The sequence below is a fragment of the Castor canadensis genome, chromosome 9 (assembly GCF_047511655.1).
Source record: "Castor canadensis chromosome 9, mCasCan1.hap1v2, whole genome shotgun sequence".
Lineage (NCBI taxonomy): Eukaryota > Metazoa > Chordata > Mammalia > Rodentia > Castoridae > Castor > Castor canadensis.
The window spans coordinates 152188178-152209324 of record NC_133394.1 but is presented as its reverse complement, the minus strand read 5'-3'; the positions used below and the strand labels follow the sequence as shown (position 1 = coordinate 152209324).

General features: G+C 56.0%; 1 protein-coding gene across 4 annotated transcripts in view; it reads right to left on the bottom strand.

Annotated features, from left to right (window-relative positions):
* Sh3tc1 (SH3 domain and tetratricopeptide repeats 1) overlaps positions 1-20524 on the bottom strand; it is a 54830-nt gene extending 34306 nt beyond the window's left edge. Inside the window, exons 1-3 of one of the 4 annotated variants that reach the window (XM_074042688.1) lie at positions 20379-20524; positions 4443-4646; positions 1021-1113 (exon numbers count right to left, since the gene is read on the bottom strand). In XM_074042688.1, the coding sequence (XP_073898789.1) occupies positions 1021-1113; positions 4443-4599 (250 nt within the window). In that variant the 5' untranslated portion in view covers positions 4600-4646; positions 20379-20524. Of the gene's footprint in view, positions 1-1020; positions 1114-4442; positions 4647-10081; positions 11083-20378 lie in introns of those variants that run through there. The other 3 variants (XM_074042689.1, XM_074042687.1, XM_020165336.2) reach the window with 3 other exon arrangements.
* Between the last annotated feature and the right edge of the window lie 623 nt (positions 20525-21147).

The following is a 21147-nucleotide window of genomic DNA, read 5'->3' as shown; positions in this document are numbered from 1 at the left end:
CAGAATAACAGAGCAATGATCTCTCAAGTGGAAAGACAGGGGCTGGGCAGGCGTCATAGCCATGGTAAAAGTGTGGCCAAGAGAGTTGGGGCTCAGTTTATCCATAGCCAGTGTTGGGGCAGCCATTGGGGGTATAGGGCTTCATATGCCTAGGAGTGCAGGGCTCTCCCCACCCCCACCCCAACCCAGGGCTGCCTCCCACCATCCTTGGCAAATGCTAGGGTCCTTGGAGCCCCTCCCTGGGAAGCCTGCATGCCTCTGCATCCCTATAACAGAGTGGCCACTTCCACTCAGTTCTTGCCACAGCCCTTGGGCATGACCTCCCTGGGGGCCACTCATGGGTCTCTCCCACCTGGGTAGATGCAGACTGAGGTCCAGGGAAGCCTTTACTGAAGCCACATGGCCGTGAGCACAGGCTGATGCTGGCTTTCCAGACCTGCCTTCTTTCCAGGGCTGCCTTCTCTCAGCAACCCTGAAGCAGGGTCTCTGGGCCTGGGGTAGGCAGCTGCACTGAACCAGCCCCTGCCCAGCCCTGTGTGACGCTAAGGTGGGAAGTCAGGCCATGCATGATGAGCCCCGAGTGAGGCACTGACAGGTGCACAGGATGCTCCACGCTTCCTGCAGTTTGGATCTGGAATGTCCCCCAAAGTCTCATGTGCTAAAGACTTGGTCCACAGCCTGTGGCACTGTTAGGAGGCAGTGATGCTTTTCAAAGGTGGGGCATAGTGGGAGGTTTGTAGGTCATTGGGGAACCCCAGTCTCTTCTGCTTTCTCTTCAAATTCCTGACCATGAGGTGAGCAGTGTCGCTGTGCCCTGTGCTCCTGCCACAATGTGCCACCCCATCGGTCCAAAGCGAGAGGCAACCTGCCATGGACTGAAACCTCTGAAACTCTGAGTGCACATAACCTACCCTTCACAAGCCCATATTATCTCAGGTGTTTTGTTACAGTAGCAGAAATTCAATTAACACAACACTCCAGGATTGCCCCTGGGCGTGATATAGGGCCCAGGATACTCACCTGTGGGGTACACTGCCATCTGGCTAGAAGGGGTCCCAGCAGCTGGTCCAGCAATGTCAGGCAGAGGACTGGTGTCTGCAACAGAGTGGGTTCCTGTGATAGGCGGTGGGGGGTGGGGGTGAAGGGGGAGAGGGGGGGTAAGAAGCACCTCTCCAAACACCCAGGTCTCTCTGGAAGAAGAGAGGCATCAACACCCACAGCCTCCTTTCCCTTTGGTCACCCGCCCCACCACACCAAAGCCTAGCAAGGAGGGGGCTGCATGTTCCCCCTTGGTGGCATGACACAGCCCCAAATGAGGTGGCTTGCAACAACACAAATATGTTATCTTGTCTTTTTGGAATTCGGCTGGGATAAGCAGGGCTAGTTCCTTCTGCAGACTCCAGAGGAGGATCCACTTCCTTCCTTCTCCAGCTCCAGGAGGCTATATGCCTCTCAGGCTCACAGTTCAGCCTCCAACTGGAGACTCTGACTCTGACTCCTGCCTTCATGGTCATGTCTCTTTCACTGCTCCTCCTCCCCATAAAGACTCTTGTGTGTCATTTGGGGCCCATCCGGATGACCCAGGATAACCTCTCTTCTCAAGACCCCAAATTTCATCCCATATGCAATTTCCTTTTGCCATATGAGGTGGCATAGTCACAGGTGCCAGAATAAAGACATGGACATCTCAGCCACCATTATTCTGCCCACCACAGAAGGGGTGACAGCACTGTTGGGGTCTCAGGGCCAGACAGTGCTGCATCCTGATCTGTCTCAGCGCCACTCACTGGTGCCCTGGGAGACGGGTAGTGTGGGACTTGCAATCTGGTCAAAGACCAGTAAGACCCCAGTAGTGTGGGGTCAGAGGAGGTGCTACTCATGGCCAGAGTAGGATGTGAACTGTGCCAATGGCTCCTTTGGTGCTGCTGAGTCCCTGGGGCCAGGGCCAGAGGCCAGCTCCCACTCTTACTGCCTGCAAGCTGGAATCACAGCCAGGGCCCCTCAACTCTGTCCTGCTCTACTTCCTCACCTGAAACGAGGTGAAGCATGAAGCCTCAGGATCAAGGGATGGGAATCGAGAAGGTTATGTTGGCTTAGAGCGTGCTGAAATTCAGCACAGCCATCTTTGTGACCCTGGAGACACAGAGCAGTGGGTATGGCTCAGCTTGGTCATGTTGTCCTTAGATCTGGTCACCAAGTTCATTTCACACAGCGTTTGTTGATCCTGGCCTTGTGGCATCTTGTCTGACTCCACTCACAGGACTCACTCTCTCTGTACCCCGAGGACCAAGGCCAGAGCTGAGCCCACAGCAGGGGCTCAGCAGTGGCTGTCAAGTCAAAAAAACTACATGGAAACCTTAGGTCATGGTTTATCAATGCCACCCTCCAGTACCAAAGTCAAGGCTCCCTGGAGCAGGGGATGTGAAGATGAGCCTGGGATCTCTGCAATCCCAGAAAGTGAGGGCATGCTTGCAGCACAATGGGAACACAGCAAAAGCCACTGAGGGCCACTTGGTCAACGGGAGATGGTGGTGGTGAAAGTCCAGAGACTGAAGACCTGTGAGCTCACACTGAAGTGAGTGAGAGCCTGGGAGAAAGCCAGTGAGTGGAGGTACAAGGGGTGAGACATCAGGAAGCCACCACTTTGCCACCATCATCATAGTTATCACTCTACCCTAGAGCGATCAGGGAGGAAAAAGCTAGTGCTTTGTGAGCTTGGTGAGAGGACACTCAGTGTGGGCGTCTTCCCGAGAGCTGCTGATGGACAGCAAAGGGAAAAGTGTAACTTTCTACTGGAGAAAACCAGGAGACACTCCCTACCCAAGGGACTAACGTTAGTGTTGCAGCTGGGGCTATGGCTCAGTGGTGGAACCTGTGCCTAGCAAATCAGCCTCACCAGGAGCCACACAAATCCACATCGTGGGCATTGCTACACACTGCACAGAGGGGACAGCTCACATCTGTGGCACTCCTACTCTAAACCCTGATGTGATCCCAAAGATACATCAGCAGGACCCAATGATAGACATTCTCACGAAAACTGGACCATGTTCTTCAAAAGAGCGACCTCCTGATTAAAAGGCACTGCCAAGAGGTGGTGAGCACACCCAAGCATTACCTGAGACTTCCATGGGCTCCCAAGGACATTCTTGGGATGACCTACAATGCTCTGAATAAGGTCTGTAAGTCAGATAACAGTATTGTCAAACCAGAAGATTACCCATAAATCCCAGCACTATGGTTTTGTAAGAAGGTCCTTGTTGGGAAATGTAGACACCTTTCAAGATGAAAGGCTTCATGTCTGTAATTCAGAAAAAATGAGAGAGAGAGAGAGAGAGAGAAAGGGAGCAAAGAGAAGGACCAGTGTGCTTGTGCAGCCTCCAGAGGGCGCACCTGTCAGTATTGTCACCTCATTGCTTCCCATGTCAGCCACTGCTCCCTTCTCTGACACACACAGCCCCTCCCTGGCTGAGGTGACTCTGGGGCAGGCTGTTCTGACACATGTATGTCGTGATTTCTGTGCATTCCGTGGCTCCACCCATGCCTCCAGCCCTCCCTCCTGACAGGACCACTTCCCCTTGTGAGTCAGCACCCAGGAGGCCACCTGGTCCCTCCCCATCTCCTCCCACAGGGGAAGGACTGAGGTAAGAAAGCTCTCTGGAAGTCCAGGGTCCACATGTCACGGCCCAGGCCAGGCACCTGCCCAGGATGCATTGATTTCCTTCTCCCAATGTGTCAGTCACTCACCCATCACTTGGCACTGATAGAGTATGTGCCATCCCTGGGGACCAGAGACAGGGAACAGCCAAGCAAGTTGCAGGATAAGTCAGACTATGTGAAGAGACTCTGGTGTCCACCAGTTCTCTCTCCCAGGGTCCAAAGAGGAGGGAGTCCTGGAGGTCACTGAGGCTGCCTCTCAGGTTTCCAAGTGGGGAAACTGAGGCCCATGTCAAACAATGGCCCATTGACAACCAAGATTAGAGCCAGGTCTCCTGGGTGCAACCCTTCCTGGCTTCTCCATCATAGCCCTCCTGTGACTACCTGGTGGCCAGGGAGAAGGCATCTCCACCAAGGCCCTCAGGAGACTGACCTGGCCACTCATTGATCACCATGGGGCCTGGACAGATCCTCTCCCCTCTCCAGGGCTTGGTTTGCCTCTTGGGGAACGAGGGCCCCCTGTCCTGAGTAATCCCAGAGTTTACAAGGACAAGACAGGACTGATGGCAGAGGTGTACATCAGTGTATTTCTAGAAGTCCCTGGATGGACGGTCGGCTTGCAGGCCCTTCCCTGAGCTCTGCCAGCTTTCCTATCACTGATGCCCTGAAAAACACAAGCCTGACCCCAGTTGACAAATGACTCTCAGGACCTAGGAAAGGAGAAGCACTGGGCAGACAGCAGCTCAGAGGGAGGAGGGAGCCCAGGCCTCAGAAACTGCACTCACCACTTGTGACTGTGGCCTTGGCCTCCCCTGGCCCTGCTCGCTCCTGTCCAGTGGGTGAGTTCATGGGCATACTCTGGACCTTGCTCCCATGGCTGTAGCTTCCTGAGGGTCCTGCACGCCCCCTCCCCATGGTAGTCACATCTGCAGGGTCCTTCATGACCCACAGACGCCTCAGGGTTGAGGGCTTGGCATTCCGGTGGCTTTCTGTGGAGAGAGGACAGGGCAGTCAGCAGAGATGCATCTCCAGGGAGACAGGCTACCAGGGTCAACATAAGGTCATTGCCAGAGTTGGGGGTCAAGGAGAGAGAAGACTGGCATTGAAGGGGTTCCCTTTGAGACCCAGTGGGGGCCCTTGCTCCCAGCAGGTGGCTTGGCATGGAGGGCCAGGGTATATGACCTGCATCCCTTCCCCCTACTCAGGCCACCTTGCCAGCACTCTTTGGTCCCTCGAATTTGCTGGGCTCCCTGCTACCACAGGACCTTTGCTTAGGCTGTTACTTTTGCCTGGACAGCTCCTTCTCCCCTTTGACGGGTGAACCCCACATATCCTTTCAGAGCTCAACTTGGCCTTTTCCTCCTCAATCTGGCCAAGTCCCCTGGAAAGGCTCTGTCAGAGTCATGCACCACAGTGGATGTCAAAGCTGTCTCACTAACAGGCTGGGTGTCCTTTGAGGGCTGGTGGGGGTCTCCCTTCTTTCTTACTTAACAGGTCTCTGGGAAACAGCTCTGGGCCTGGCTGGTGAGCACTAATCAGATCAGACAGCCCTGTAGATGACCAAACACTTCTGTAGGACTGTTTAGATAGCAGAGTTCATGTTCCCACTGGACACCCAGGGGACTTGGTTTCCTGTTAAACCCACCACACACCCCAGCCAACTAGAGCCTAGTGGGCTGGTTCCCCCAGAGAGATGACATGTCTCCTCAGGAGGCCAGGGAGGAACCTCGGTTTTGCACAGTGATGCAGTTCTGGTCCCTGAGATCTCAACTGTGCTGGGTTCTGGCCATAGATTTCCAAAAGACACTGCTGCTACCCCCCTGAGCTCAGCCTCCCCCTCCAGAAGAGTCTGTATGAAGCCAGAGAGCCCAGACCTCAGGGTTCCCTAGGAGGGAGGGAAGCACGCAGAGGGGGGAAGGGAGAAGGGATGAGGTGAACCCCTTGGATGAGGAGCGATCACTATGTCTCACCCTTTCCTGGAGTCAAAAGTAAATGAGAGGGGCTGAGAGCATAGCTCAGTGGCAGAGCACTTGCTTAGAATGCATCCTGGGTTCAATTCACACCACAAGAAAAAAGAAGAAAGCAAACGATGTCCATTATAACCTAAGGACTGTGCTCCTGGGGTCAAAGGACAAAGAATGACATAAATTCCCTTTCTGACATCAAATGCAGGTGCAGGGGCCACAGGCAGAGCATGGAGCAGAGACAAGGCTGTGGAGCATGGGGAAGACTCCCGGGTTTGGCCACTGGGACAGGGTTAGTCACATGCCCTTCAGAGAGAGCAGAGTGGCCACCAATGGCTCTTCCCGCTCACAGGGAAAGTTGGCAAAGCATGATCTGAATATTCCAGCCATTGGCTGACCGTGAGCTGGGAAGTCTCAGTCCTGCCTTGCAGAGTACAGGCAGAGTCCCTCTGTCCCAACTCACTGGATCAAAGCGCAAGGCTGGCTTTCTCCAACCCGCCCTCTTTCTCAGGGTGCTCAGCAGCAGACCTGGAGAGCGCCTGCCAGCAGCATGGGGTTAGTGTCCAGATATGCTGCCAGCCCAGCCACCCTGCTCACGTCTCCTGCAGTCCCAGAGCTAGGAACTTGTGGGAGGCAGCCTGGGCAGCTGCAGAAGTGCCCCGGGTCTAGGATCATGGGGGCATGACACGAGGGAGCACCCTCGAAGGCAGAGAGGCACCACCGAAGCCCTTCACTGGGACCACTGGGTTGGGGTCTGAGAGTTTGCTCCGATACTTGCCCAGAGTGTGCTAGATGGCACAGGCTAGAGGCGGTGCCACAGGGGTGCTGGGCTTGTCTCTTTCCTCACCTCAAATTCTTACCAAAAGTGTGACAGCCGAGTCTTCATTGGACAACACAGGATGCCTTCTTACCTACATTGGGAGCCACAGACCTGACCCCAGCCTTGGCCCCTTCCCTATTCCTCTCCACTCCTGCCCAAGAGCCACCCAGGCCTTTGGCACTGGCCAAGCTGGACAGGTCTGCCCCGAGAGTCCCAGAATGGGTGCAGAGTGCCCTGGAGACCTCAGCACCTCTCCCAGGGACATTTAGCACAGGTTTAGGGAGACCTGGACAGGTGTGTCAGGGATGGACAGGATAGCTGGTGCAGCATGCACCCCCATGGATGCTGCTGGCCCCTGACGACTGGCTTTGACCCAACTTGCAGCACAGACTGTAAAACGGGGATCAGAGGAAACTGAGATCAGAGGACTTCTGTAGTTTTAACAAACCCTGCATCCCTCTGCGTCCCAGCTGCCCCCACCCTATGCCAGCTCTGCACTAGGCAGCTGGGATGCAGAGGGAGGACACCCCACCAGCCTGCTGGTAACTGGGAATTCAGATATCATAAGCAGTGACAGCTCCAGGTGGCACAGTCTGTGATGGGAAGAGAGCAGCACCTCATCCCAGAGGGAGGGGTGGGGAATGGGACAGTGAGGAAGGGTCTCTGGAAGGGGGGGTGGTCTCTCAATCAAGGGCTTTAGCCCCTGGTAGCCAAGCACTAGCAAGACTTGCAGACGTGACAATCCTGGAGCTGTGAGGTGGCTTCAGGGAGCTCCCACCCGCACACCTGCTCCACATGTACACTGGTCAGTTTGTGGCCAAATTCATCTCTAAGGGCAGGGACAAAAACTAGGGTGGGCATCTCATGCCAACGGTACCAAGGAGACCTGGTCCCCTGCAGACAGTCCTTCCCTAGTGGGGGAAGGAGGGGTAGGCTGATGACTGTCACTCCCCTGAGGAAAGGAACAGAACTGCAGGCACTGGAGCCTGGTGCTGGGGTGGGATATGTGATCCTGTGGGTCACAATGTTGCATACCAGGTCAGGTCCCATATCTATGCTTTCCCTGTACCCCCATCCCTGGATGCTGTCTCCACCCGGTCACGCCTGAGGTCCTCCTCGGCATCCTTCAGGCTGCAGCCAGGCACCCCTGCCACCCTTCCAGCCTCAAGTTCAGCCTGCACCCTGGACTTTGTGTCCTTCTCCTTGTTTTGCCAAACTGCCATCCTGGCTCCCACTGGTCACCTACTGCCTGGCCCAGGTCTGCAAGGACCTTCGAGGCCAAGCCTGTCTTCCCAGCTGAGGCACACAGAGGAGAGGTGTCTCAACAGAGCACCTGAATCCCACCTGTGATGTTCAAGGTCCTGGCTTATAGGGCCTGTGCCTCCCGCCCCTGTCTAGACCCAACCATGGGTCCTGCCCTCCCCTTCCTGCCACTCTGACTGTCCACAGCCAGGAGGATGTCCCCACGTGCAGGTAGAACAGGCCTCCCAGCTGCTGGGCAGGCGTTAGCACCAGCTGCCAATGCTGAGGGCATCTGCTCCCTTCCTGCCCACCTTCCCTGGGTCAGGAACAGGCTCATTTGAGGAGGGGAGGTCTCAGGGTCCCGGGCACAGAGCCAGCACTCAGGGTATGTCCTGAGAACAGGAGGGATCCCTGGCTGAGGGAACTTCCCACCTGCTTGCCCAGGCACGAGAAGCTGCGATACATGTAGGGCTCCCACTCAGGCCTCCGCTTCCAGCCCCACTTCCGTAGCACAGCCCTCTCCCTGCTGTTTCAGTGAATAGCCCTCTGCCTCACAGGCCTTCTAGGCCCATGGCAGAAGTGGCTCAGACCCAAGCCCTAGGCAGCATCTGGCCCCTTGCCTCAGTTTACCCACCTAGAAAATGAGAATGAAAACACCAGTTCATAAGGAGATCGGGTGGGTGAAACAGACGGTGCTACGGTTTACAGTCAGTGTTTAATACAGGCGGGCTGGAGGCAGGACATGCTCCTTCAGTCCTCACTGGGGCTGAGGGGGTCTGACTGGCGCTCTCACCAGGTTCTGCTCAGGGACCATGGGGACCTTGTCCACCTCACCAAGAAGCACCCCTGGAGACTTGACTTGTCACTCCACGTGGGGGTGAACACTGTCCCCCCAACATTCGTGCCACAAGGCACCTCAGGCAGGGTGCTTCTTTACCAATAGGATTTTGCAGATGAAGTGAGCCTCAATTAAGAAGAGTGGTACTGGGTGAGGGTGGCACTCCGCCCAGCACCTGAGGTCCTTATGAAGAAAAGAGACATACAGAGAGGGAGGAGGCAGCCAGGTGATCACAGAGGCAGAGGTGATGTGGCCACAAGCCACAAGGAACATCTGGGGCCCTAGAAACTAAAGAGGGAAGATCCCTCCTTTCAGGCCTCTGGAAGGAGCCTGGCCCTGCCCACACCCTCTCTCTGACTCCTGGCCCACAGAGCTCTGAGGACATCATTTGCTCTGGCAGCCATGGGCACCGCCATGCCCTGTAACTGTCCTCTGTGGTAGGGCTAACAGCATTCATGTCATTGGATTTGTAAGCATGAGCATAAATTGCTGGCACCGTGCCTGAGACAGGAAGCCTCGTGTCAACATATTGACAGACACCTAACGGGGCCCTGCTCAGGAGCACCTCAGCCCTCACCTTTAACCTTTAACCTGGATGATGGAGAAGCCACTGCACCCACGTCACAGCTATGTGTTCTAAGGCTCAACCTGCCGGGGTCACACCATCAGGCAGCAGGTGAGGTTTTAACCCAGCCGGGTCAGTCTGCATGCCCACCTCAACCTTGATGCCCCAGCTTGTGCCCCTGGTCGCCTCCAAGTACAGGCTCAGCCCTGGCCCCCCACATCAGTGCTGGGAGGACATGTCTGAGTGACCAGTTTGAATAGGCTGCTCCTGCTCCAGCCTTGGTCAGCACCATTAACTCACCGGATGTCACTGTGTCTGAGCAGGGTGGGGGCTCTTAGGCTTCTGGAGGGACTACGCCTAGGCCCAGAGAGGGTCTCGGTGGGCGTGCACGGGGCCCCATGGCCCGGCAGGGACCTGGGGTGGGAAACCTCACCCAGGTCTCCCCACAAGGCTCAGTAGACCGCCCTGGTCAAGGCCCTGGTCTCATTGGTTGATGTGAAGAGATCCAGCATGACCTGAATGGCAGGGTCACAGCCACAGTGGCACCATATGCCTTGCAGAAGCACACGATAGTATTGGTGGGTCTTGGATGTGGCCTGTGTTGACCCAGGGCAGGGGTCACTGCTGGAACCCACTGGCCCCAGAATCCCTCACTGCTAGTCAGTTCCCACATCTCGTTCAGAACCTGAGGACAAGCTTGTTGGGGGCCAGGATGATGACAAGGTCACAGAAGCAATGCTTTGTCAAAACTGAAGTCATTATCTGAGCAAACCCACAAATCAGTCCAGCAACTCGAGTGGCAGCGTCCCATGGCTCCCATCCTGGCTGTGCTCCACCCCAACCCCAAGAAAATCAGAAAGCCTCCCAGAAAGAGGAAGGTGGGAAGCTATTCTTAGATCCAATGGTGGCAAGCTTCACTCTGCTCACCCCACAGCATCCAGCTGAGCAGGTCCACACCCTCCTGCCCAGAGCCCCCACCCGGAGACCCCCTGTACCTGTGCACTCCTCTCAGAGACGCTGACCAGGCCTCAGGACACAGGCGCCAGGTGGCCACTCCCAGCCCAGCTCAGTGCTGGCTGGCCCTCGGGTCTGTCTCCAACTGGCCAGGACAGGCAGGGGCCGCCCACAGCCGACTGACTGCTTAATGCTGCCACCACCTCCTGCTTCCTGCCCCACTTCCTCACCACGCCTGGGGGCCAGCAACAGAGGCAGGCCCAGTGCGGCTGCCTGGACGTCCTGGGCAGTTGATCATTAGCTCCTTCCTGGACTGGGGCCAGGCCCTTCCTGGTTGGAGGAGGCTTGGCACCCAGGCCCCTGCTTACACTGGGATTGGGGAAGTCCACCAGCTGCTGCCTGTTCCCTTTCCCCTTCTGCAGACACGTGTATGACACACAGACATAGCACTCAAAACCTCACAGGTGCTGCTCCTCACTTGGCCTACGGTTCTTCCGTGCCCACTGGCCATTGTCTGGGGGAACAGAGGTGCCTCCTTCTTTTCCTTGGCCTGCAAGCACTCCTACCTAGGAGCTTGGCCTGCAGGCTGGCTTTACCTCTTCACCTTCTTGCCAGCTGGGAGCAGCACTGTCTCTAGCAGTCCAGGTTGAGGCCAGGCAGGGAATCTTGGCCCTGCTCTCTGAGGAAGCCCAGGCTGGATCTCACGTGGGTACAGACAAGAAGCAGGAACTGAACTGGGTCGGCTTCTGCTCTTATGTCCTTACCATACTGCCCATGGGATGAGGCTGGCCTATCTTCCACACTCGCTGCGTGCCCCTAGATACATCCTCCTTTTCCCTGGCTCCTTGCCTGCCTCCTCCCCCACCCCGTCCCCGGTCTGTGTAGGGCCCAATGGGTGGGTGCCCTGGGCTCCTGCCATCCACACCTCAAACCTCTCTCTAGAGAATGCAGACTCCAGGGATGCTTGTTCTCCCCTGAGCCTGTTTTTCTGGAAGCCATATTGAGAGAGACTTTGGACAGTCTCCACACCCACACAAGGGTCTGGAGGCATTTCCTGTCCCGGCCATTGTCCCCAGCTGCAGCTCAAAACCCTGTATCCTGTTTGTCTCTGAACCTGTGTTTTTGGCCCACACCCAGAGGGATTTTTCAAGAGCTTCCCCCACTGTGCTTAGGGTACCTCACAGCCACCCAATAACCCACTGGCCTTCCAAAGGAAGAAGCAGGTGCCTTCTGGACCTGGGGCTTTCCAGGCAGGGCTCCAAGGGCTGCAGGATGTTGGGACAAAACCACATGGCCCTGCCCGCCAGAGGTCATCTGAATCCCAGCCCTGGCATGGGTTCCACCTGTCACTTCCCTGAGCCTCAGTAGAGTCAGTACCTCTGTGCTCATTGGTACTGACTCCTGATCCAGTCATAGTAAGTACGAGCTTGTCACATGCCAAGAAGTCAAGTCCCTTGAGTGGATCACCCACCTATGGTGCTCCATGACAGTCAGCCCAGCCCATCTCTCCTGCAGACCCCACTGGGATGGTCAGCAAAGGAGCTTAACAGATGCTGCACTGCCTCAGTCATGCAGGGCTTCAGCCAACCACACCAAAGCCAGTGGTCCTCACCGTCCCTCACTGCCTTGGTTTCTCTATGTGTCCATGGAGCAGTGAGAGGGCAGTAGGGCCATTCCCCAGGATACTAAGGAGGCAAGTCCTGTCCAGAGAGGCTGGGGATTCCAGGTAGCTAAAAGGTGGAGGTCCTGCTGGCTCTTTGCCCATGTCACTGGGGCCACCCGGTGCTACCGAGTTACATTAGGCACAGTGGTGGGTACCAGTTAGCAGGATGAAGGGATGCTGTAGGGTCCTTGTCTTCTCACTGGTCCCTACTCCAACACCACCCCCTGCACCCCCGCCCCATCCTTCCCTGCTCCTGAGAAAGAGGCCACAGGACAACAGAGCTGACTTTAAGCCACCAAAGAAGGCTTTCTGTATTAGGCTGCTCAGGGGTCCAGGCAGATGAAGCCAGAGGGACACAGTAGCCAAAGCACAAGCCTGGGCATGACCACCAGCGCCAACTGGACTTCTCCTGTGACTGTAGCTACAGGGCAGGACACAGCCAGGACAGGGAACAGAGCTGTCCCAGAAGGCTGCACTGCCATCCCCCAGGATGCTGAGGCTCAGGAAGGGGATGGAGAAAGGTCCCTGGCATGGACTCTCTGAGGGGCCATGGGCTGTGAGCTGGCCACTGGTGCCCCTGGGTCTCCTCCAACACATGCTTCTGCTCCCATCCACCCCTTCCTGGTGCTGAAGGCTCCCTTGGAGGTGAATGTGCCATGCTGGGCATACAGAGATGAGCCTAAGCCCCTCCTCAGTCCTCCCTGTGGGAAAGTCCACATCCCCCCCCCACCCACAGGACACATCCGTGCCATGGAGCCCCCAGTCAAGCCCCCACCAATCCTCTCTTCGAAGGTCCTCTGGGGCCCTCACTACCCTGAATCAGCCCAGGTGGACCCTGCCCTTGGGGCAGAGACTCCTTCCTGGGACAGAACAGTGAATGCTAACAGGGTCAGATAACTGAGCAGCCGAGCAGAGGCTCCCATTCAGCCCTGGGATGCTGGCACCCTGACTTACTCCTGCTGCTTGGGGGACAACTCTTATTTTTGTAGTTCCCTGGGGCAAATGGAGATGGCGGCTGTCATGTGAAGATGAAAAGCAGTTTCTAATTTCAATGCGTTTTAAGTCCTCAGGGACAGTGATAAGTTACATTCTCCCAGAGTCTCAGGCTGGCGACAAGTCTGACCTTCCCCTTGTACCGGGGAAGGTCCCCACACAACCTGCCTCACTCGTATCCCCACTTTGTTGGAGACTTCAATCTCTGCCTCAGTTCTTTGGGATTTGGAGCTACTCCTGCCTCTTGTGGTGGTGGCCCCATCATCCCAGCTCTGCCCCCTGGGTCTCTGCTCCCCAGGGCTCACAGGCAATGGAAAACCAGGATGCCACAGCTAGCTCAGGCAGTGACAGAGGGAAGCCAAAGTGGAGAGAGAGGAGTGCAAAATCTAGAAAGGCTTCCCAGCAGTGGAGGTACCTGGGTTGAATCTTGGCAGGAAAGAGCCAGGCAAAGAAAGGGTATAAGGGGAATCCTGGGGGCAGGGAGCTCAGAGGGACGCTTAAGCCAAGCTGTAGCACAGACAGCTTCATCCTACACAGAGGACTTAGCCTCTGTAGCCACTCAGGCCCCTGGACACGGGCAGCCAAGGAGAGGCCCAGTGCCCTTGTCCTGGGGTTAATCTACAACAGACCAGGAACAGTGAGGCTCAGGAATGCAGAGGCAGGGGAGCATGACAGCAGCAGGCGCCTGTGTCTCACCACCAGTCTTGTGCTGTGGACATGGCACGCGTGTGTCTCTGAGGTCATTCTAGATCACGTGAAGAACCGGAGAGAAGAGGTGTGTGTCTGTCACAGCCCTGCCATCCCTGTGTGGTAGTAGTCAGCAGGTGGGCGTGGCTGGGCCGGTGCAACTTTACACAGCAGGGGCTGGGCTTGGCCTGCAGGTGCCGTTTGTGCCCTAGAGATAGCGGGAGGCCCCTCGGGGTTACCCTGGCCGACAGTGTTATGAGTGACTCACATGGAGAGGTCCCTGCAACCCTGGCATTGAACACACAAAGGCTGGAAGGAAAGGAAAAACATCTAGAAAGCAGGCTAAGGCCAGGACAGTCCCTGGAGGAGTCTGGGATGGGCATTAATGACAACAGCTGAGACAGGCTTGTGCTGGGCACTCAGATGTGACAAGTGAGCCTGAGTCTCCTTCTCAGCTCCACGCTGTCTCTGAAGCAGCTGAGTAGTTGACACTCATACATCAAGTCATCAGCCCTGGTTGGAGAGATGAGCTCCAGACAAAGAAAGCTGGCCACAGGTGACAATTGGCGCCATTTGGGCTTACAGATGGGGAAACTGAGGCTTGGGAAGGGACCAACTTCACCTGTGTGCACAGGGAGAAAGTTCCCATGGTCTTCATGGCCCTTTCACTATAAAGGGGACACCTGGAGATTGTCCCCCCTCCAAGGCAGGCACAGCCTGAGACTTCCACCACCCCTGCCCCATTCTAGCGCTCCCATTCTATTTCCTGCCCTGTAATTCCTGGTCTGTGAAATACACGGCTGAATACAGTGTTTTTAGAATGACAAAGACACCACCACACACCTTCCAAGACTCAGGCACACCTGACCCCTATCCAGACCTAAGGGCAGGCACGGCAGGAATGCGTCCTGAGATTCCTCACTGATGGAGTCCTCCTCGTCCCTCCTCATCCCTCCAGGACAGTGTCATAAGCCACTAGCTGCAGCAGCACATGGCTGGCACTGGAGGCCAGCGCGGTGCATCAACACACAGAAAACACTAGAACAGAGTCTGCTCTGCAGGTGCGGGTCTGTTTGTTATTTCTGGCCTTGGTAGCTAAAACCAGCCCTGATCAAAGATGTGCAGCGCCTTATATCCCAGATCTCAGGAACTGCTTTTGAAAAACAAGGACGTGGAAAGCAAACAGGCTTCCCAGATGACCGACAGCCATCCAGGCCAGATGGATACCCATGCCACCAGGTCAGAGGCCTGCAGGAAGCTGTCAGCAGTTCACGAGCCTCTGCTAGACTGAAGACGCCTGCTCCTCCCTGGCCGGAAAGGGGTCCCTCTGCATCCGGCCAAACCTCAGGCAACACGGGCCAGTGGTGTGTCCGGCTTTGTCAGGACGGGCGTCACCCTCCAGCTGGGAAATGACTGGCTCTGAGCTAGCAGGTCCACAATCACGCCTCCTCCTTTGGGCAAGCCCGGCCCATGGGCGAGGGCCTCGTGGTATGTGTGACAGAGACTCCCAGAACAGCACTCCTCATCTCCAGCTGTTTCCACCGGCAGAGCACACAGCAGAGGGACGCTGTCCTATCCCGGATCCACCCCGTGTGTGGGTTCTCACTCCCCAGAGCCCCAGCATTCCTGTGAGACCCTGGCTGGAATTCCTGACATTCCCTAGAGCCCAGTCATCCTAGCGGTTGGTCGGTCTTGACCTTGGGTGGTGCAAACACTAGCCTAACCCAGGTACACCACTCCCCAAACACCTCCCTGGAGTGAGGTTCTTCCAGCCAAGATCCATAGCCCTGGAGATGGTGGCTACCAGGCTAGGCCATTGCTTGAGAAGCAGACAGGAGGCTCAGGGTGGGGGGCACAGGCCACTATAGCACCTTTGGCCTGTGTGGGGACAGCTCCATTTCAGTGACTCAGCTGCTCCCATCTTTTTATTTCCTCCCTCAAACCCCCAAATGCTGTCCACTCAGGTCAGTCCACCCCGGCCCCACCCACACACTCTAAACTGTCCTGACCTCAGTCATCTGCTCTGACCAAGCTGCTGGAGTCCGGGGTCTTGGTCCAACCCGCCTCTCAGTGCTCCCTGTTCTGTCCAGCTGCCCGTGTCCTCCCCGATACCTCCCACCTGCTGTCTCCCTCTGACCTCATGCTCACACCTCTTTAAGGCTCTCCCTCCTTGGCTGTGAGCTCACCATGGCCAGAGTCACCTGCATACCCTGAGGACACCTCTGGGGCCCCAGCTCCGCAGCTGGCCTAGGGCAGTGCTGGTGCTGCTAGGGCTTCCTCTCTGTTGGTCAAAAGCTGCCAAACTGGACAGCCACTACCCACCCCACCCCCAGGCTTAGCAAACTGTGCCAGGAGGCACCCAGCCCATGTTCTCTCACAGTCCTCATCCAGTTCCATCTGATACCCTTGACAAACTCATTCCTCTGCCTCAGCCACCACCCCTGCATTTACCTCTCTCCTGCCTCACCTCCTCCTCCTGGCCCTCTCTGACCACCAGATGGGCCAGTCCTCCCCAGCACCCTGGAGACCTGGAGCACGTTTGTGCTATACCTGACAGACCTTTGTCATGGTCCTTATGTGTTAGCCCTCCACGAAGGACACTTGCAGGACCTCACACTCCGCCACTGTTGACCTAGTGACTAACAGCAGAGGTGCCAGCCACGGGGGACTGGACCATGTGCAAGTCCCCCTGTGTCCTTGGAAGATGGCCTTGTGTGTTCTGAACGGGATTTGTGGCTCCCAGATGTGTCGGAGGGGGCACCCCTGGCTGACCCATACTTCCGGTTAGGTCTGCACGGGACACCAGACTCCCTCCAGCTCATTTTCCCATCACACACACAGAAGGGAATTACTCCCTCCCGCCTCCGGTGTGCATCGATGACGGGTGAGTTTAAACAGCGCCAGGCAGTCTCTGGCCTCTGCCCCTCCCGCAGCTCCTCCCATCCAGACTCTGGAGAGACAGGGACTGTCAGCCGTCCCTTGGCAGCTGAGGCTCACACGTGCACCCTCACAGGTCCCGGCACCCAGCTGTGATGTTTCCCAGATGACACCACAGGGGTGTGGTCAGAAGGCCCATCGCTTTGATGCCAGGCCAGATGTGAGCCACAGGCTTTCCTCTAACCTGTTGTAGGATGAGACACACCTTCCACGCTTTACCCAGACATAACCCGCCTTACAAGCCTGCAGCTCTTCATCCTGCACTGGCTGCGTGGCCCCACACAGGTGATGAAGGGCAGATTCCGGAGCCAACCGCCTCGACTGGATCCCCCGGCAGCTGTTGCTCTCCACAGCCCTGGCTGGCAGCCCAGTCCAGCACCTGCCCAGTTGAAGATCAGGGCTCCACAAAGGAAGGCAGTTGTTGTCATAATGCTACAACAGGGGAAGGCAGGATTGGTGAGTTGTGGCAGTGAGTGGAACTGCCAAGTGTAGGCAGGTGGCGGGTCCGGTGCTGAGTGCCCGGGACGTAGCTGACCCACAAAGTCCACCTTCCAGAGCTTTCAGCTGAGGGGCAAAGAGAGCTGTGGAGACAGATGGAGACAGAACAGCTGGCAGAGAGGCCAGAGCACCAACTGACCCCTACTCCTGCCTGAGACAGCCAGGGAGGCTGCGTGGAGGTGGGGCTCTGAGACAGCCTTGGTGCATAAAATATTCATGAAATATAGTCCCTGGCAGGACAGGAAAGAAATACACAGGGTGGACCTGGAGCACTTTGTAGTGCCAGGAAGTAAGGGAGACAGCTAAATGGGTAGACAGAAAGACAGACAGATGATAGCTAGATAGACAGATAAACAGATTGATAGATGATTGATGGGTCAATAGGTCCCCACCATGACAGGACTATGCCAAGGGGACATAGGAACGAGCTAGAAGAGTTCCCAATGTCCTAAGGTGTAACAATAAAATAAAGTAGTCCTGGATTATAATCCAATGGGTACAGTAAATATCCACAAATCCATACTGAGACAATGAGTAAACGGTGGGGGATGGGCAGACCGCCCACATGGGACATTCCAAATAAGTTACGTCACTACTCTGGCCTACAGGCAGGAGATATAACAAACTTTCTCCCTAAGCGTGGACACATTCAGTGACTGCCTTTCAGAGAGCACAGCGTGGAAAGATGGGAGAAGAGCAACTTCACAGCAGAGAATCCTGCAAGCCCCACCTCAGCCAGGTGATCAAGGTGAACATCACTAGCAGTGAGTCCTGATACAGCCCCTTGAGACCTGTAACCAAGTATAACTGTGACAAACACCTCCTACAAACCCAATGGTGTGTACGGAGCAGGGTGGGACAAGTGGCAGAGGTGACAAGTGAAGACACCATGCTCAGCAGTCAGGGAAGCCATGACAATCGAGCAGGGCCTTGAAGGACAAATGGCTGTAAGAGGAGTGGACGATTCAAGTCCCAGGAAGGACGAGGGTGCAGAAGTGGGCTGGACATGGGGAAGGGAGGTGGTGAGAGCATCTGCACTGTCAGTTCCCAGCACCCCTTACCACCAGAGTGGAGGAGCACGGACCACAGTGGGGGCAAGTGATGGGACAAGTAACACACCACACTAGAACCTACCCATGGCCACCAGTGGCCAAAAGAGAGCACCCCCCAGGTCCTATATGGAACAATGCTCCATTTCTCCCTTGCAGGAAGTGCAGACTGACCCCAGGAAACCCTTTGTCACCTCTCAGATTGGATCAGCAGCCCCCAGCACCTATCAGCCCATCCTCAGCAGGTTATAGAGAACACAGTGCTATCAGTTGCAATCTAGGGCAACCTATGGAACCAAGATTGTGTTTATCCTTTGACCTGGCACTCATTCTCAGATTGCTGCCTTTGACTGAAATGACCAGGGACCAGGTGCCAACAGGGTTTTTTTATAACAGCAACACCTTTGGAACAACCTAAGTGTCAGATAAGTCAACTCCTCCACCTCATGCAGCAAGCCCGGTGATGAATGAGGACTTTCCCCTGAGACACACCAAGTGGAAAAGCAGATACAGCACAAAGTTCAGGTCATCTGTGCCCTGGAGTGCATGCCGGTCCCTCTGCCATGCAAGGATGAACACGCGGCCAGTGGGGTGGGGTGGTGGTGCTGGTGCAGTGGCTCACAGGGGATTTGGGGAGTGAGAGACTGTCTGGGTTGTGGTGGGGGTGGGGCACGGCGCCGTGCATTTCTTAAAAGACATTGAACATCACAGCACAGAGTGACCCTTAGTGTATAAAAGTTTAAACAATCTTAGGAGGACAGGGCAATCCCAGGACAGATAAAGGTGACCTAACCAACCAATGTGTTACCAGTGCATGAAACGGTCTCATTAAAGGGGCGATGGGAGGTGGGGAGAGCAGAAAGGAGGGTTCCAGAACTGGAAAGAAAATTCGGTGAGAAGTAAGGGGGTCCGAGTGTAGTGTGGCCTTAAGCTGGTGTTAATGCGACAGTACCAGGTCCTGAGTTGTGACCCACTCACCATGCTGATGTGAGATGCTAACCACGGGGAGTGCTGGGCAGGTAGAGAACACTCTGTTCTCTCCTCCTCTTTGTTTTGTAAATCTAACACGTTCCAAAAAATGAAGTCTCTAAAACAAGCCCAGTAAGGAGGAACAGGCTAGATGTGTTTGGAGGACAAACTATTAAGGTTCAAAGACAGGTGCTGGGGACAGAAGCTGCCCAGGGCCACAGCCCGGGCTGATGCTCCAACCCATCTTCTGCACAGCTGGGGTCGCGGGGTCATGGGCCAGCCCAGGGGTCTGTGCCACTTCTCCCCTGAGGTCCATCATAGGCTGGGGCAGAGCCTGGTGCTCTCATTAGTATCCTGTACACTGGGGAAACCAAGGCAGCCTAGGACTAGCACTCCAGTTACCTGCTACCTGCCAGTGAGCTTGCCACCTCAAGGCCACTCTGAGCCCCACGGTCCTTGGTACATGAGCAGGAGGACACACTTCTCACGGTAAACAGACCTCTGCCTAGACTCACACTACTGCTACCAAGGTGCAAAGATCCCCACAGCCTTGAATCAATTCCTGCAATCTCTGTGGGGTGGAGAAGTAAGGTCACCAGACTCACACTGCACATGAGAAGAAACTGAGGTTCAGAGAGGCCAGAACCTCTCCTGCGTCCACAGAGCTGGCCTCCTCACCATGGCCTCTTGTGCGAAGTCCATAGACTCCATGCCACGGCCTTAGAATAGAGAGTCGATAGACTCAGAGCAGCACTTCCCCTTTCCCCTAGAGTCAGACCCCTCTGTTCACCACCCTATTAGCCTCTGCTCCAGACCCACTCCAGGGAATGAGCTGTCCCCAGGGGCTGGAAGGGACTTTGGCCGAAGGGGGAAGGGAGGGCTGTGTAGAGAATTGTCCTGTGAAAGACACTGGGGCCTCCCTGCCCCCATGGCCCCCTGAGCCCCTCTGGAATCCCCAAAGACCCTGTGCTAATTTTTCAGGTTGGCAGAGCATCATCAGAGCTGAGGTAGCAGTGTGACCTCCCCCCCTCCCCCAAGCACAAGGCTACTATCCAGGATCACCTGCACTGGGCTGTATATCAACTATGGCCATTGACCACGTGTGGACACTGCTCTGGACACCCAACGGATGGGGAAACTGAGGCTCAGAGGCACAGAGTCACCTGCCCAAATGCACCCAGCCAGGAGGTGGTGATCCAGGATCAGAAGCCCACAGTGGTTATCTCCTGGGCTCTCACCTTTCCACGAGGTACCTGCCCTGCCAGGTGCTCAGGATTGTGGGGAGCTGGCACCCCCACCTCATGCCTGTTGCCCCAAGAATATCCAGATCCACTTACTTCACAGACAAAGGGGACCAGGCTGCTCTTCCTCACCACCTGAAACATTGGCCACCTAAGACCCAGACCTCCTGGCGTTACAGACCAGGCCAGTTTCGGGGGCTCCTTGCCCTGTGTGCACCTCCCTGGCTTCACCTGTTCCCACGGACAACCCTAGGCATAGGTCCTTCCTGGGGCAGACTCAGCAGAGGAGTCTAGAACTTACCCTGCCAGCAGGGCAGCTGCTACCAAGGAAGGGAGGGAAGGAGAGAGACTCCGGCCCTTCACCTGCTGCTGTGTGACTCTTGCAGTCCTCAGGATGGTCAGCAGACAGTGCCCTGCCCAGGCCTCCAGGCTCCAATCAGATGGTCTGAGTCATCACCAGGACAGAGGCCCGCCCTGCTGGGAAGGGCTGAGCCTCCTTGCTAACCTTCCTTCTCCTTATCTGCCATCTGAACTGTCTCTAGGCCTTGCATTCCTGAGCAGGGTGGGGAGGAGCAGTGCAGAAGCTGAGAATGAAGCTCCTAGGCTCAGCCTGGTCTGTCCAGGCTTTGGGGATACCAGCAGGTGGGAACCCTTGCCTGACCCTACACCTCAGAGGGAAGAGAAACAGACCCTTAGGACAGCTGCCCAGGCCACCACTTTGCTGGGATGTGGACAGACTGACCACTCTGCCTAGGCCTGGGTTCTGTAGACAGAGCCTGAGTCTGTAAGCTTGGCCTTCATGTCCACTGGCTAGGGACTTCAGCAGATATTTATTAGCACCTACTGAATGCTGCTAGGCCCTGTGTAAGGCCAAAAAGGGCAGCAAAGATGAGCACGGTCTCTTAGGTGGTGTCCAGAAAGTCTGATCCCCAAACTCACTCAACATGTGAGTCACCTGAGATGTCCCTAAAATTACAGATCTTCATCCCACAACCCCTGGGTCAGGATCTCCCAGGAAAGGACCTAGAACTCTGGACTTTTAACAAGTTGCCAAATGACGTTGTCATTAG